This window comes from Leptodactylus fuscus, chromosome 4, assembly GCF_031893055.1.
Source record: "Leptodactylus fuscus isolate aLepFus1 chromosome 4, aLepFus1.hap2, whole genome shotgun sequence".
Classification (NCBI taxonomy): domain Eukaryota; kingdom Metazoa; phylum Chordata; class Amphibia; order Anura; family Leptodactylidae; genus Leptodactylus; species Leptodactylus fuscus.
The window spans coordinates 126,209,715-126,226,536 of NC_134268.1; the positions used below are offsets into that span (position 1 = coordinate 126,209,715).

The following is a 16,822-nucleotide window of genomic DNA, read 5'->3' on the forward strand; positions in this document are numbered from 1 at the left end:
CCCATAAAGGATAGTAAATCATCTCTGGAGACTCCGGCAGAAATGTAAACACCAATAACCTGGTCGTGGACAACCACAGCATGACCCAAGATTGACCTTCAATCAAACTGAGGAGAATAAAGGTAAGTAATCAGATAACCAAAGCCATTTATTCATTTCAGAAACCAATTAATTAATAAAACATAACCGAAAAAACATGAAGGAGCTGGGACGGTATCCCCATGTGCCCCCATATGTAAAGCTTGTGATGGCATGTACTTTCTCCAACAGGTGTTGGATTGGTACTGTCATCTCCCCTGCAAGCAATGGGTCTCCATGGAAAACATGTTTTTGGGAACTACCCTCCACTTGTTCCCCTGGCTGGACTCACATCACACCACAGCTTTTAACCGGTTAAGGACCGCTGGCCGTAAAATTATGGCCAGTGATCCTGGTCTCTAAAGACCGGCCTATTGTAAAAATATGGCCGGTCTTCAGAGACCTCCTTGGCTGGGGGAGGGGTGCGGGGAGGACAGGGGTTAGGTGTTACTAACACCTAACCCCCCCCCCCCCCCCTCAATAACGTCCAGTCGGAACTGAGTCCGACTGGATGTTTTAACCCTTTCGATCGCGCCGTGAAACATCACAGCGTGATCAAAAGGGGTCCGCTGGCAATTTCTTTGCATCGGCACCCCCGCGGCAAGAACGGGGGTGCCAATATTAGTAAAAGGTAGTCTGGGGTCTGGCCAGTGACCCCAGACTACCGGAGCCCCCACATACCTGGTGATCCTGCCAGGACCTTCTGATGTCAGGCTGTGCATACAGCAGATTATGACCACATATGGGGCATTTCTGTGTTCAGGAGAAATTGTTTAACGAACTTTAGGGAGCTTTTTCTCCTTTATCCTCTTGTGAAAATTAAAAATTTGGGGCTAAATTGACAGTTTATTGGAAAAAAAAGTAATTTTTCATTTTCATGGCCCAATGTTAATAAAATCTGTGAAACAGCTGTAGGGTCAAAATGCTCACTCTACCCTTTGATATGTTCTGTGGGGGGTGTAGTTTCCCAAATGGGGTCACTTTTAGGGGGTTTTCACTGTATTGGTACTCTAGGGGCTCTGCTAATGCGACATGGCACCTAAAAATGATTCCAGCAAAATCTGCTATCCAATAGCCAAATAGCGCTCTTTCCATTCTGAGCCCCGCCATGTACCCATACAGCATACTATGGCCACATATGGGGTATTTCCGTGTTCAGGAGAAATTGTTTAACAAACTGTGGGGGGCTTTTACTCCTTTAACCCCTTGTGAAAATGAAAACTTTGGAGATAAAGTGACATTTTAGTAATTTTTCATTTACACATAAAATCTGTGAAAAGGCTGTGGGGTCTAAATGCTCACTATACCCCTTGATGAATTCTGTGAGGGGTGTGGATTCTAAAATGGGGTCACTTTTGGGGGGTTTCCATTGTTTTGGTACTCTAGGGTCTCTGCAAATGAAACATGGTGCCTGAAAATTATTCCAGCAAAATCTGCTGTTCAAACACCCTCTTTGCACTTGTTTAATGAATCCACCATCACCACTTCCTGGGACAGAGAGTTCCATAGCCTTGCTATTCTTATTGTGGGGAAGAAACCCCATGAAAACACAGGAAGAACATACAAACTCCTTGCAGATGTTGTCTTTTGGCCAGATTTGAACTTAAGACTCATCGCTGCAAGGCTGCATTGCTAACCGTTGCTACAAACATAATGGCAGTCTTAACTACCACATATAATGGTTGTTTAACCTTTTTGTTCCCCCTATCCTTTGTGGCACTCCTTCTATTACAACTGGTAGTCTCTTCATAGTTAAAGGGGTTGTCTGGGATAAATTAATATTTTTACAGTAAGCCCCCAATGACACCCCTCCAACTTTTAAATTACATTTATTATCCACATTTTTTGTTTTACTGTAATATTTGTAGGTCATGTGACCTACATATATTACATTTTTTACTTTCTGCTGACATCCCGGGATGTCGGTCTTAGGGATATCCACAGCACGGGACATCACTGGAAAGAAGCCTACTCCAATATCCCCATTATACTTGCCTGTTCCTCTTGTGGATATCCGGATCCCGGGACGTCATTGCTGGAAGGCCGCCTCAAAAAGTGGAGGTGTCAGCTGATGACATCCCAGGTCCGGACCTGAAAGGAAGATCAGTGTAATGGGGTAGTTCATGTTCCCACATCTCTGGTGTCATCTACAGTTAGAAGAATCTATGCCTCTCCTATTCTTTCAGCCTGCTAGCTGCCCTAAAAAATGGCTATGGTTATGTAGCACCTAGAACCTTGATTTCATATATAGTCCCTCTTCTAACTGTGTCTTTCAAATTTTGAGTTTCAATGCTAAAATGGTGGTCCTAAGCCGAGGTCATACATATTATGAAAAACGTGTTTACTTATTTTTCAGAGATGGCTAGAACCCAATAAACCAATTCGAAAACAACTGAAGGGTGAGTTTTGGCTAATCTGTATAATGGTCCTAGTACTCACATTTTGGTTTTGCATTGTTTCTTGCATTTCAGAACATTTTATTCTATAAAACAAGAAATGTTCACACTGTATAACATTAACATTAATAATCTGCTTTTTTTTGTCATATTTATTTCAGGAAGTCTTCCTTGCTGTTTTCTCTTCAGAGTACGTTTTTTTATACCAGACCCAAACACTCTACAACAGGATCAAACAAGGTAATATATTTTTATTTTTATTTTATGCAATAGCTTCATTCTTGTTTGCTTGTAGTGTTTAGTTTTCTGACTTTTGTTACAAGAACCTAACCCGTTTGTTTGTTTTGTGTTTTTATGTGGTACTTTCTTGACCCTGTTGTATACCTCCGGCTTGAGTTTCTTTTAAAGTGTATTAAAAAAAAAAAAAAAAAAGAAAACTGGAGGAAACGTGGCTCTTGTGCTTACAACAAGGATCATCAACCTTCAAAACTCCAGCTATTGTGAAGCTGCATTTCTCTGCATGCCTTTAATTACTGTGAGAGTTATGAGAACAACCGAGCAAGTGCGCATGCTGGTAGTGTAATTTCACAACAGCTGGAGTGCTTAAGATTGCTCAACCCATTAATGATTAAAGGGGTTGTCCAGTTTAGATCATTATTGACACAAAAATGTTCTTGTATAATGAAGTTATTAATTTTCAATATACTTTCTGTATGAATTCCTTGTGGTGTTCTAGATCTCTGCTTGCTGTCATTCATTCTGTTGAGGGTTCGTTGATACTCAGTGTTTTGGACAGGGGACCGAAACCCAGCGGTGACCGCCAGTGTGCGCCTGCGGCTTGTCTGTGGGGAAACACTTTTTTTTAGCTGCACACAAAGTCCTGCATGTCTGACTATGTAGCCTGCAATAGAAATGCTGGATTTTTGCAATGCATTAGCATTGTAATGTATTGCATTAGTGGTCAGATCCCCTGGGGTTCAAGACCCCTAGGGGCAGTCTAATAAATGCAAACAAAAATAAAAAGTATTAAACATTCATATCACCCCTCCCCCCTTTTTCTAAAACACAAATAAAAGTACTTAAATACTGTGAAACACATACAAATTAGGTATCCCTGTGTCTGAAAACGCCCACTCAACAAATCTATAAAAATATTTTTCCCATACATTAAATACCGTAGCGGGAAAAAAAGTCAAAAGTTCCAAACCTCTATGTTTTGCTTCTGATAAAAATGTGAATAAAAAGTGATCAAAGTAATAGCAATTCCCTAAAATCATCCCCGTACACTGAAGTATAAAAAAGTTACGGGTGTCAGAATATGGCGATTTTTAGTATAAATTTTTTTGGCACAGTTTTGGAATTTTTTTTAAGGGGTTAATGGCTCTGAGAGTGGAAAAATAAAAAAGTTATCGGGTTTGGAAGGAGGGGAGTCAAAAAAAAAAAAAAAAAACTAAATCAAAAAATGCCCGCAGTGCAGAGGGGATAAAATAGGAGGATTCCACACTCATCTATGTCCAGTAGGCTACAAAGACGTGAAGGTCCCCTCAACTTCTACGCAAATAGCTGCCAAAACCAGTCACTTACGGTAGATTAGACATCAATGTACCAGGACCACTCTCACCTGCGCCCTCTAACACCACACAGTGACCCTCTAACACACTGGCATACAATGCTAAGTAATATTTCCAGGCCATCCCCAATGACAGCACTGCACAGGAGGTGACCTTTTCTGACTTCTAAAGGGACAGGAAGACATAGATAAAAAAAAACACCCCTCATACCCTTCTCACTCCAGTGTTCTTCCTGTCCCTACAGAGTACTAAAGATCCTTCCATCTGGGTCTTGGAAGGGGATTCCTATTTCCTGACTACTCACCTTCCTGGGTTTTTATTGCTTTGACTGTAGGTTGCTTCCAGTTCACGCACACTCATGGTAAGGCTGGAAGATGGTATGTAACTACTTCTGGTCTGGTGCAAACTCTGATGCAGACTCTGCCTATTCTGGCATCTCAGCCATTTTGGAGGCGGCAGAATCTGCAAGAATTCCCGGGAAATGTGACAGGGGAGAGACCCTATTGCATCTCCAGTCCACACCCACCTCTTTTCTGATGCCAGACATGGGATTTAAAAAATTATGTGAAGAACTTATATTTAGTTGTGCTGTGTTTGTGCTTTTTGTTTTCCTTTTTGCTTTTTAGCTATAGAGCAGAAAAGGGAAGCCTCCTTGAAACCTTACACACATTCCTATAGATTCCCAGCGTCATGTGAGAAATATGACAGTGGATATATATAATATAAATATTTCCTTGCCTTTTAGGATAAAGACCCTCCTAAATCAGACCCCAAAAGTAGTCATAAATGCATTATTCCAAAAGACGCAAAAGAAATAACTTTGCTGTGAATGTATAATTAAATTAAAGGGGTTGTCCCATCTCAAGGATCCTTTCTATATTGGTAGCTTATGTAAATTGAAGGCTTTTCCTAAATATATTGCTTTAGAAATTCTGCTTTCTTTGCCTGCAATGTGAACTTATTTCTTCCATTGTTTATCCAGCATTGCTATAACCACGAACCTGGGAGATAGGATAAGTCACTTACTCAGTGCTGGATGGACAATTGTTCAGCTAATTGCAGTTTGCTGATAAAGCAGAGTCTGTTATTTCTCTATGTAAACACACAGATAACACTGAGTCCGTTCTGTACAAGAATCTGCATATTATCTGACCTGTTGTGTATCCCCTTCAGCAGGAGTGAGGAAGGGGAGAGAAATACAGAAAGTGAGAAGCAGACATTGCATATAGCCTGGCTGAAAGGCTGAAATGGGAGAACCCCTTTAAAGATGAGAGACCATCCTTTATGACAGAACCTAGATCTATAATTCTTGAGGAAGTGCAATAGTCTATGTCCAGTCTTGTTTCAAACCAGGATTCTCATAACGAACCAATATATATATATATATATATATATATATATATATATATATATATATATATATCCACATTCAGATGGGGATAGCTCATTATACTCTCTCTCTCACAGTCACAGGACTTTGATGCAGAACAAGAATTCTTCCATCTTTCAGATGGGGAGGTAGAAGATAATGCCTTAATTTCCAAATTCTCTTGATCTCAGGAATATGAAGAAAAGTTCTATTTTTCTTCACAGGATACAAAATCATTGATCCAGGCTGTGTGAGAAAGTATTAATATGCAGGATGAGGAGCTACCTTGCTCCATCCTGGATGAAGTATTTGAGGGTCTGGCTACTAAGAAATCTGAATGAGAGGAGGCATAGAAGTGCCATTTTAATTTAAAGAGCGTTTATAAATAGGCTTCTATTTAATTCAGAATATACAAAGATATGGGGCAAACTTCCTAAAGTGAATGTTCCAGTGGCAAAGATCGTAAAGAAAACTGCCATACTGTGTGTGTGTATATATATATATATATATATATATATATACAGTCATGGCCAAAAGTTTTGAGAATGATACAAATATTAATTTTTATAAAGTCTACTGCTTCAGTTTTCCTAATGGCAATTTGCATATACTCCAGAATGTTATAAAGAGTGATCAGCTTAACAGCAATTACTTGCAAAGTCAGTATTTGCCTAGAAAATGAACTTAATCCCCCAAAACACATTTCAACATCATTGCAGCCCTGCCTTAAAAGGACCAGCTAACATTGTTTCGGTGATTGCTCCATTAACACAGGTGTGGGTGTTGATGAGGACAGGGTTGGAGATCAATCTGTCATGATTAAGTAAGAATGACACCACTGGACACTTTAAAAGGAGGCTGGTGCTTGGCATCATTTCTCTTCTGTTAACCATGGTTATCTCTAAAGAAACACGTGCAGTCATCATTGCACTGCACAAAAATGGCCTAATAGGGAAGAGTATCGCAGCTAGAAAGATTGCACCTCAGTCAACAATCTATCGCATCATCAAGAACTTCAAGGAGAGAGGTTCCATTGTTGGCAAAAAGGCTCCAGGGCGCCCAAGAAAGACCAGCAAGCGCCAGGACTGTCTCTTAAAAGTGTTTCAGCTGCGGGATCGGGCTACCAGCAGTGCAGAGCTTACTCAGGAATGGCAGCAGGCAGGTGTGAGTGCATCTGCACGCACGGTGAGGCGGAGACTCTTGGAGCAAGGCCTGGTCTCTAGGAGGGCAGCAAAGAAGCCACTTCTCGCCAGAAAAAACATCAGGGACAGACTGATATTCTGCAAAAGGTACAGGGAGTGGACTGCTGAGAACTGGGGTAAAGTCATTTTATCTGATGAATCCCCTTTTCGATTGTTTGGGACATCTGGAAAACAGCTTATTCGGAGAAGACGAGGTGAGCGCTACCACCAGTCTTGTCTCATGCCAACTGTAAAGCATCCTGAAACCATTCATGTGTGGGGTTGCTTCTCAGCCAAGGGAATCGGCTCTCTCACAGTCTTGCCTAAAAACACAGCCAAGAATAAAGAATGGTACCAGAATGTCCTCCAAGATCAACTTCTCCCAACCGTCCAAGAGCAGTTTGGTGATCAACAATGCCTTTTCCAGCATAATGGAGCACCTTGCCATAAAGCAAAGGTGATAACTAAATGGCTCAGGGAACAAAACATAGAGATTTTGGGTCCATGGCCTGGAAACTCCCCAGATCTTAATCCCATTGAGAACTTGTGGTCAATCCGCAAGAGACGGGTGGACAAACAAAAACCTACAAATTCTGACAAAATGCAAGCATTGATTGTGCAAGAATGGACTGCTATCAGTCAGGATTTGGTCCAGAAGTTGATTGAGAGCATGCCAGAGAGAATTGCAGAGGTCCTGAAGAAGAAGGGTCAACACTGCAAATATTGACTTGCTGCATTAACTCATTCTAACTGTCAATATAAGCTTTTGTTACTCATAATATGATTGCAATTATATTTCTGTATGTGATAAAAACATCTGACAAACACACATAAAATCCAGAGAGCAGCAGATCATGTGAAAATATAATATTTGTGTCATTCTCAAAACTTTTGGCCATGACTGTACATATATATATATATATATATATATATATATATATATATATATATACAGTGCCTACAAGTAGTATTCAACCCCCTGCAGATTTAGCAGGTTTACACATTCGGAATTAACTTGGCATTGTGACATTTGGACTGTAGATCAGCCTGGAAGTGTGAAATGCACTGCAGCAAAAAAGAATGTTATTTCTTTGTTTATTTTTTTTTTAATTGTGAAAAGTTTATTCAGAGGGTCATTTATTATTCAACCCCTCAAACCACCAGAATTCCGTTTGGTTCCCCTAAAGTATTAAGAAGTAGTTCAGGCACAAAGAACAATGAGCTTCACATGTTTGGATTAATTATCTCTTTTTCCAGCCTTTTCCCATGTTTACACGAATTAAACAAAAACACTGTACTGTAACACAAGGCTCTCAGTGTCAGGGAAGACCTAGCCACTTCCTCTCCTCCCAGGATCTGCCCAGAAGTGCAGGCTCTGCAGTCTTTTATGGCCCACTAACGAGCCTATGACCCACCCATTCCCATTGGGGCTGAGGCCTATTCAAGACCCACCCTGGACCACAGGAATCTGGGTGGCTAACAACTGCCATCCGGTCCAAACCACCAGGGGAACACTCTCCAAGGTCTGGGACAAGTTAATGCCCCCCCCCTCCCTGCCCAAACTACCGCTACTGAGGGGCCTAGTGTCATCAGGAGGGAAAAGTATAGGCGCATGTTGCGTGAGTACCTGGCCAACCACAGCCCTGTCCTCTCTGATCCCTCTGCGCCTTACACGTATTGGGTGTTGGACCTTGGGGTGAGTGGAAGCTTCCCCCAGCTGAGGTTTGGTTGAGTTTGGCTAGGGGGTGCAAGTACGCCCTGCAGTTAGCCTTGAGAGCTGTCAATTGTACAGTATGTATGTGTAAAGGGATTTCATTTAATTTATTGTAGGATGTGCTCAGTGCCTGGTGTTATTATGTAAGGTTATGTTACATAGAAAGATTGTAGGATCAGTTAATTTTGTAAGCCGGTTTACAGCAGTGCACCTGTATAATTTTGACACATCAGGTCAGAGTCCGATAGAAATATAAGCTAGCCATGAAGTGCTTGAATTTATACCTTTTGTTAAGTAATGGACAAAAAATTGCAAAGATAAGGGATCAGCAGTTTTGACCCTTTGTACTGTACACTATATAGAGAACAAGGAGAGTGGTGTAACTGTACTTGGACTGATTGTCACATAGGGAGCATGACAAAGATAGCCACGTGTTTTACACAACCAGGAAAGCTGGATTCAGCATATATATACTATACACAGATTTTCTGTATACCACTTAGGTGTCTGGGGGTACACACCGTGGATAGCTGGATTGAGCGTATATAGCCTGACTTAATTGCTGTGTATCCCACTTAGGTTTGAGGGGTACACACCGTTAAAAACTGGATTGAGCGTATATAACCTGTTTGAATTGCTGTGTATCCCACTTAGGTTTTGGACTGATACACACCGTGAATAACTGGATTGAGCGTATATTGTATTATATAACCTGTTTGAATGGCTGTGTATCCCACTTAGGTTTTGGGCTGATACACACCGTGAATAACTGGATTGAGCGTATATAGCCTGACTTAATTGCGGTGTATCCCACTTAGGTTTGGGGCAGTACATACCGTGAATAACTGGATTGAGCGTATATAGCCTGTTTGAATTGCTGTGTATCCCACTTAGGTTTGGGGGGTACACACCGTGAACAATTGGATTGAGCGTGTATAGCCTGATTTAATAGCTGTGTATCCCACTTAGGTTCTGGGGGGGAACACACTGTTAAAAACTGGATTGAGCGTATATAGCCTGTTTGAATTGCTCTGTATCCCACTTAGGTTTTGGGGGGTACACACCTTTAAAAACTGGATTGAGCGTATATAGCCTGTTTGAATTGCTGTGTATCCCACTTAGGTTTTGGGGGGTACACACCTTTAAAAACTGGATTGAGCGTATATAGCCTGTTTGAATTGCTGTGTATCCCACTTAGGTTTGGGGGGTACACACCGTTAAAAACTGGATTGAGCGTATATAGCCTAACTTAATTGCGGTGTATCTCACTTAGGTTTGGGGGGGTACATACCATGAATAACTGGATTGATCGTACATAGCCTGACTTAATTGCTGTGTATCCCACTTAGGTTTGGGGGTACACACCGTTAAAAACTGGATTGAGCGTATATAGCCTGTTTGAATTGCTGTGTATCCCGCTTAGGTTTGGGGGGTACATACCATGAATAACTGGATTGAGCGTATATAGCCTGACTTAATTGCTGTGTATCCCACTTAGGTTTGGGGGTACACACCGTTAAAAACTGGATTGAGCGTATATAGCCTAACTTAATTGCTGTGTATCTCACTTAGGTTTGGGGGGGTACATACCATGAATAACTGGATTGAGCGTATATAGCCTGTTTGAATTGCTGTGTATCCCGCTTAGGTTTGGGGGTACACACCGTTAAAAACTGGATTGAGCGTATATAGCCTGATTTAATTGCTATTTATCCCACTTAGGTTTGGGGGGTACACACCGTGGAAAGCTGTGTTGAGCGTATATAGCCTGACAATTGCTGTGTATCCCACTTAGGTTTGGGGGGTACACACCGTGAACAATTGGATTGAGTGTATATAGCTTGATTTAATTGCTGTGTATCGCAGTTAGGTTTTGGGGGTACACACCGTGGAAAGCTGGGTTGAGAGTATATAGCCTGACAATTGTTGTGTATCACAGTTAGGTTTTGGGGGTACACACCGTGGATAGCTGGATTGAGCGTATATAGCCATACAATTGCTGTGTATCTCAGTTAGCTTTTGGGGGTACACACCGTGGATAGCTGGATTGAGCGTATATAGCCTGACAATTGCTTTGTATCCCAGTTAGGTTTTGGGGGTACATACTGTGGATAGCTGGATTGAGCGTATATAGCCTGACAATTTCTGTGTATCCCAGTTAGGTTTTGAGGGTACACACCGTGAATAGCTGGATTGAACGTATATAGCCTGACAATTCCTGTGTATCCCAGTTAGATTTTGGGGGGGTACACACCGTGGAAAGCTGGGTTGAACGTATATAGCCTGACAATTGCTGTGTATCCCACTTTGGCGTTTGGGGTACACACCGTGCAAAGCTGGATTGAGTGTCTTTCGACTCCTCTCCCTGCAGTATAGCTCTGAAAAGAGCTGTTGTTGTTCTTCAGATTTCCTGCCTAGCAGAAGCTAATCCCTATCTAGCCCTCAGCAGATCTCTGTCCCTATCTTTCCAAGCTGCTTTCGGCAGCCAATGGCTTTTTCCAGTTTTTTTTCAATGCCTACGTTGTCATAGTTCCTGTCCCACCTCCCCTGCACAGTTATTGCTGCAAAAAAAGCGCCAGGGAAGGTGGGAGGGGATACGAATACTGCGTTTGCCGCGTGGTATTCAATTGGAATCGAATACCTCGAACAGCCTGATATTCGATCGAATACCAATTCGATCTAACACCGTTCACTCATCTCTAATTACTATATTAGAGAGAGAGAATAAGTTTATTGGGGAAATCTGTACGCAATCTGTACAGTTGAAAGGATGCTCTAGTAATCTGTTGGGCCTTAGCTAGCCTAGATACATGTTGAGATGCACAGATGTTGCAGCAGGGTCTATAGATCCTCCACATTTGTAAGCTTCCAAAGCTGGCATCCCAGCTGGTCCCCCCATATATGCTCAATTGGCAATTTACCCCTTTCCGCTGCAGGTATTTTTCCATTTTCGTTTTTGACTCCCCACCTTCCAAACCCCACAAACTTTTTTATTTTTCCATTCACAGAGCCATTTGAGGGCTTAATGTTTAGGGGACAAATTGTGCTTCATAATGGTAATATTCTGTGTAGTGGGATGCTGGAAAAAAATTAGAATAGGGTGAACTTGGAGAAAAACTGCGTTTGTGCAACTTTCTTACAGGATTCAGATTGATACGTCACCTGTATTCCACCTATATTTTTACTTTTTAGCCCTTAAAAAAATCCATATACAGGGCTGTATAATCCATATGTTTGTAGACGTGTTCAGATGCATGTTTGTTTTTGTGTATTTTTATTTCAAATCTAGGAAAGTGGGGTTATTGGAATTTTTAGGGTTTTCTTGCATTTTTGAAAAACTTTTTATTTATTTATTTCCAAATTCAAGTTTTATTAAAGAATGTGAAATCTTACAATATGCTGTGGAAAACCATTTCAAAGGAAGGCAACAAAAATACTTTTGGGGGCCCCAGGCTTTTGGGATCTCCACAGCTGTATCGACGTGCTGTGCTGTGCATGCTGATATTGTTTAATTCTGTGACAGAGCAGGGAGCTGAAAGGTCTCTGTTCTGCCATAGGGGACCGCTGGTAGTGCACAGGACATCGCAGCATAGGTGGCATGATGACATCACTGCATCGTGACACCTCCACAGGGAGAGTTTTTGGCTGCTCTGCTCATCGTGGGAGTGCGGTAAGGTGAGTACAAGAGTTATTATTTTCTAATAAGGGAAAGGGAGCAACTGCTAAGGGGGCAAACGATTATTTATAGGGGGGCTAACATCTATAGTGGGGAAATTATTAAATATAAGAGCGCTAGTATTTGTAATGGAGGAACTACACTCACCGGCCACTTTATTAGGTACACCTGTCCAACTGCTCGTTAACACTTAATTTCTAATCAGCCAATCACATGGCGGCAACTCAGTGCATTTAGGCATGTAGACATGGTCAAGACAATCTCCTGCAGTTCAAACCGAGCATCAGTATGGGGAAGAAAGGTGGTTTGAGTGCCTTTGAACGTGGCATGGTTGTTGGTGCCAGAAGGGCTGGTCTGAGTATTTCAGAAACTGCTGATCTACTGGGATTTTCACGCACAACCATCTCTAGGGTTTACAGAGAATGGTCCGAAAAAGAAAAAACATCCAGTGAGCGGCAGTTCTGTGGGCGGAAATGCGTTGTTGATGCCAGAGGTCAGAGGAGAATGGCCAGACTGGTTCGAGCTGATAGAAAGGCAACAGTGACTCAAATAGCCACCCATTACAACCAAGGTAGCCAGAAGAGCATCTCTGAACGCACAGTACGTCGAACTTTGAGGCAGATGGGCTACAGCAGCAGAAGACCACACCGGGTGCCACTCCTTTCAGCTAAGAACAGGAAACTGAGGCTACAATTTGCACAAGCTCATCAAAATTGGACAATTGAAGATTGGAAAAACGTTGCCTGGTCTGATGAGTCTCGATTTCTGCTGCGACATTCGGATGGTAGGGTCAGAATTTGGCGTCAACAACATGAAAGCATGGATCCATCCTGCCTTGTATCAACGGTTCAGGCTGGTGGTGGTGGTGTCATGGTGTGGGGAATATTTTCTTGGCACTCTTTGGGCCCCTTGGTACCAATTGAGCATCGTTGCAACACCAAAGCCTACCTGAGTATTGTTGCTGACCATGTCCATCCCTTTATGACCACAATGTACCCAACATCTGATGGCTACTTTCAGCAGGATAATGAACCATGTCATAAAGCTGGAATCATCTCAGACTGGTTTCTTGAACATGACAATGAGTTCACTGTACTCCAATGGCCTCCACAGTCACCAGATCTCAATCCAATAGAGCATCTTTGGGATGTGGTGGAACGGGAGATTCGCATCATGGATGTGCAGCCGACAAATCTGCGGCAACTGTGTGATGCCATCATATCAATATGGACCAAAATCTCTGAGGAATGCTTCCAGCACCTTGTTGAATCTATGCCAGGAAGAATTGAGGCAGTTCTGAAGGCAAAAGGGGGTCCAACCTGTTACTAGCATGGTGTACCTAATAAAGTGGCCAGTGAGTGTATTTCAAATAAAGGGCACTATTATAGGAGAGAAATATATAAGGGGGGCTATTAAGTATATGAGGGCTATTATAAGAGGGAACTATTATATATAAGGGGGCTGTTATAAGTGGGAGACATATATAATGGGGCTATTATTTATAATGGAGCAGCTGTTTTATATAAGAAGTGCTATTATAAGAGAGTAATTATGATATACAGTATAAGGAGCACTATTATATTATAAGGTGGGACCATTATATATAAGGGGGGCTTCTATAGGAGAGTTACTCTTATATATAAGGTGGATTGGTATAAGAGGGCTTTCATGTACAAGGAAGGAACTATTTATAAGTGGGCTACTATAAGAGGAAATTATTATATATAAGTAGGACTATTATTTATAAGGGGAGAACTATTTATAATAGGCCTATAATAAGGGGGACATTATATGGTCAATTATTATAATGTGGTCTCTTTTATTTGTAAGAGGGAAAATTTATAAGGGAGGTATTGTTAAAAGGGTTATTTATAAGGGGGAACTCCAACACTCATGACCCCGCACATTAGCTACATTAGAACATCGTGGCTCTCTGTTTTTTGTACACGTCTGGAGCTGCACGGCTTGTTCACAGTTCAAACTGTAAAGGCAGATGTAGGTACTGCACCTACATCCAATACAGTTGATTTGTGGGGGTCTGTTGTGTCAGACCTCTGCGGATCTAATATTGTTGGCCATCAATAACAGAAACTGGCTAACCCCATTAAAGAGGTTGTCCAAGCAAATTGTTAATTTTTATTTAACGGGGGAAGGTGAAAAAAAAAAACATACTCAACATGTCCCCAGTGCTCTGGTGTTCTCTCAGCACAGTCTGGTCCTGCTGCTCCAGCATCTTCTCAAAGTAAAATTTTTCTCCATTTGTGACATCACGTATCCCTTCGACTGATTGGCCTCGGCAGTCTCGTGTGGCTGGAACTTCCGTCACACATCAACACTGGACTGCCCCTGCCCCTGTCCTATTTAAGGAATAAATTTAATGTCAAACTTTTGCCTGGACAATCCCTTTTTAGATAAATGCACAAAACATGTATCCTTTATAATTTAATCCATTAATAAATTAAAGTTTTTAATTCCTATTTAAATGCAATAATGTAGAGTGTCACACAACCTGACATTGTCCAATCCTGGCCCTTGAACCACAGCTACCCAGGTATTCTCCCTTACCTTTCCTCCAGCTAACGCCAGCTTCCATGGACTTCAGTTTCCAGAGGCAAACCGAGACTCACCCCCACTACATTTGACTGGTTCCAGTTTTGCCACACACTAAATGTTGCAAAAGTGCTGACAGTGCACAAATTCCAGACTGTCATTAGTGCTGCTAGAGTGTATAGAGAGGGCAGTTCACGTGTACAACCATTTCAGATTTAAATTTGTGGCATAGCAACAATAACTGGGGTAGAGGGGACTCCTCAGTTAGTAATCTCTGAAGATCGAAGTCCAGATACGTTATGGCAGCTGGAGTGTACTGTGGAGAGTGGGGGCAGCATAGACACTTAGTTGTGCTGCTTATCATTCTTTTACCAGCACAGTATCCCACCCCCAACCTCCTATACATATTGCTGCCCCTGTCTCTGCCACCTTACCTTGAACCTGCACTAACCTTGTCTACAATGGTGGGACTAACATTGATTTTACAATTCTGTTGAAAATCAGTATTGAAATGACAAATTATTTTAATTGCTTCTAATCTATTTTTTTGTCTTCTTTGTCTTTCAGGCATTTGTACTTCTTGCAGCTGAAAAATGATATATTAGAAGGAAGGTAACATATATATTGTATCACATAATTTTTTTGCTCATTAACATTATGCTTGTACTTGGGTTTACTGGTGTTGTGGTGGAATTTCATTATGATAGAAAAATAGAGAAGTATGGGTGGGCACTCACCAATCAGTAGACGGCACTTTTCTTCTTTATGTAAAAAAATGCTTTATTTGAAATAAGTAAAACAAATCCTCAGGGAGGGAGAGATGACATAGTTTGGCAGAAAAAACAGGCAACAGCCGTTTCGCGTTGTCGAACGCTTTTTCAAGCCTAATATGCAATATTGCATATTAGGCTTGAAAAAGCGTTCGACCACGCGAAACGGCTGTTGCCTGTTTTTTCTGCCAAACTATGTAATCTCTCCCTCCCTGAGGATTTGTTTTACTTATTTCAAATAAAGCATTTTTTTACATAAAGAAGAAAAGTGCCGTCTACTGATTGGTGAGTGCCCACCCATACTTCTCTATTTTTCTATTTTTATCACTGTTTTTCTAAGGGTTGTGAGCACCACTGTATGTCAGAAGAGTTGCCGATCTAAAAGGACTTATTGTTTACAGTGGATAACTATTCTCTGCCGTGTTTATTGAAGCGAGCAGTGCCGTCTACCTTCGCTCTTTGTTTTGGAATTTCATTATGATCCCAACTCATTGTCTGTGAGTGTTCAATTCTTAACCCCTTAACGACCACAGACATATCAGGACGTTCTGGCCGCCACTATCTTAACAGCCAGGGAAGTACTATTATGTGACAGTGAACAACCGCTTCATTAACCCCTGTTTGAGCTCAGCTCCAATCAGGGGTTTTAACCCATTTGATGCCATGGTCAAACATGACCGTGACATCCAAGGGGTTCTGTCATACTGATGATCCCCCACTGCAAGATCTGGGGTGCCGATATGTATTTTCTGCAGCATGGTGTCTGACCAGTGACCCCGAACTGCCAGGAGCCCCCATATCTTACTGAAGCAGCTATAACACAACACAAAACAGCAAAATAAAGTGTGGAAGGTGTGGAAGCACCTTAAAATGGTGTCATTACAAAATGCATCTCATACTGCAAAACCAAGCCCTCATATGGCTACATCACCAGAAATTAAAAAAAATAATAGCTTGTACAATGTGAAGACAAACACAGCAAAAATCGTCAAATCATTAGAAAACTGGCTGCATCAGCAAGGGAATGTATAAACTGTGTGATAGTATATCAGGGGACACCCCAGATTTAGATGTTATGAGGGAAAAGACACCAGAAGTGACCCCCAGAGTGATCCCTCAATCATAGGAGCTACTGCGGAAATAGTGGGGAATTTGGTGTACCCAATGTACTCCGCACAGCTTTTTACTTTTCACCATCTGCTGTGCATTTACTTTTGGGATACTAGTGCTCACTACACTTCTTGATAATTATTTGAGGGGTGCAGTTTTCAAAATGAGGTCAGTCCCTAGGGGTTTCCACTTTACTGGTACCTTAGGGGCTCTGCACACGTGAAATCTCATCCAGATACCAAATATCTAAATCTGCACTCCAAAAGCCACATAGTGTTCCTTTCCTTCTATTCCCTGTTGTATACCCAAATTGTAGTTTATGTCCACATGTATGACACTGCTGTACCCAGGATAAAATACATAATGTCATACATGGGTATAAGCTACTGTTTGCACACAGCTGGGCA

At 41.7% G+C, this 16,822-nt stretch overlaps 1 protein-coding gene across 2 annotated transcripts in view; it reads left to right on the top strand.

Annotated features, from left to right (window-relative positions):
- The window catches only part of PTPN3 (protein tyrosine phosphatase non-receptor type 3), a 247,473-nt gene that overhangs the window by 107,715 nt on the left and 122,936 nt on the right, over nt 1–16,822 (top strand). For both annotated transcript variants that reach the window (XM_075270995.1, XM_075270996.1), the window contains exons 4-6: nt 2,435–2,477; nt 2,636–2,714; nt 15,103–15,147. In XM_075270995.1, the coding sequence (XP_075127096.1) occupies nt 2,435–2,477; nt 2,636–2,714; nt 15,103–15,147 (167 nt within the window). The remainder of the gene's footprint in view (nt 1–2,434; nt 2,478–2,635; nt 2,715–15,102; nt 15,148–16,822) is intronic.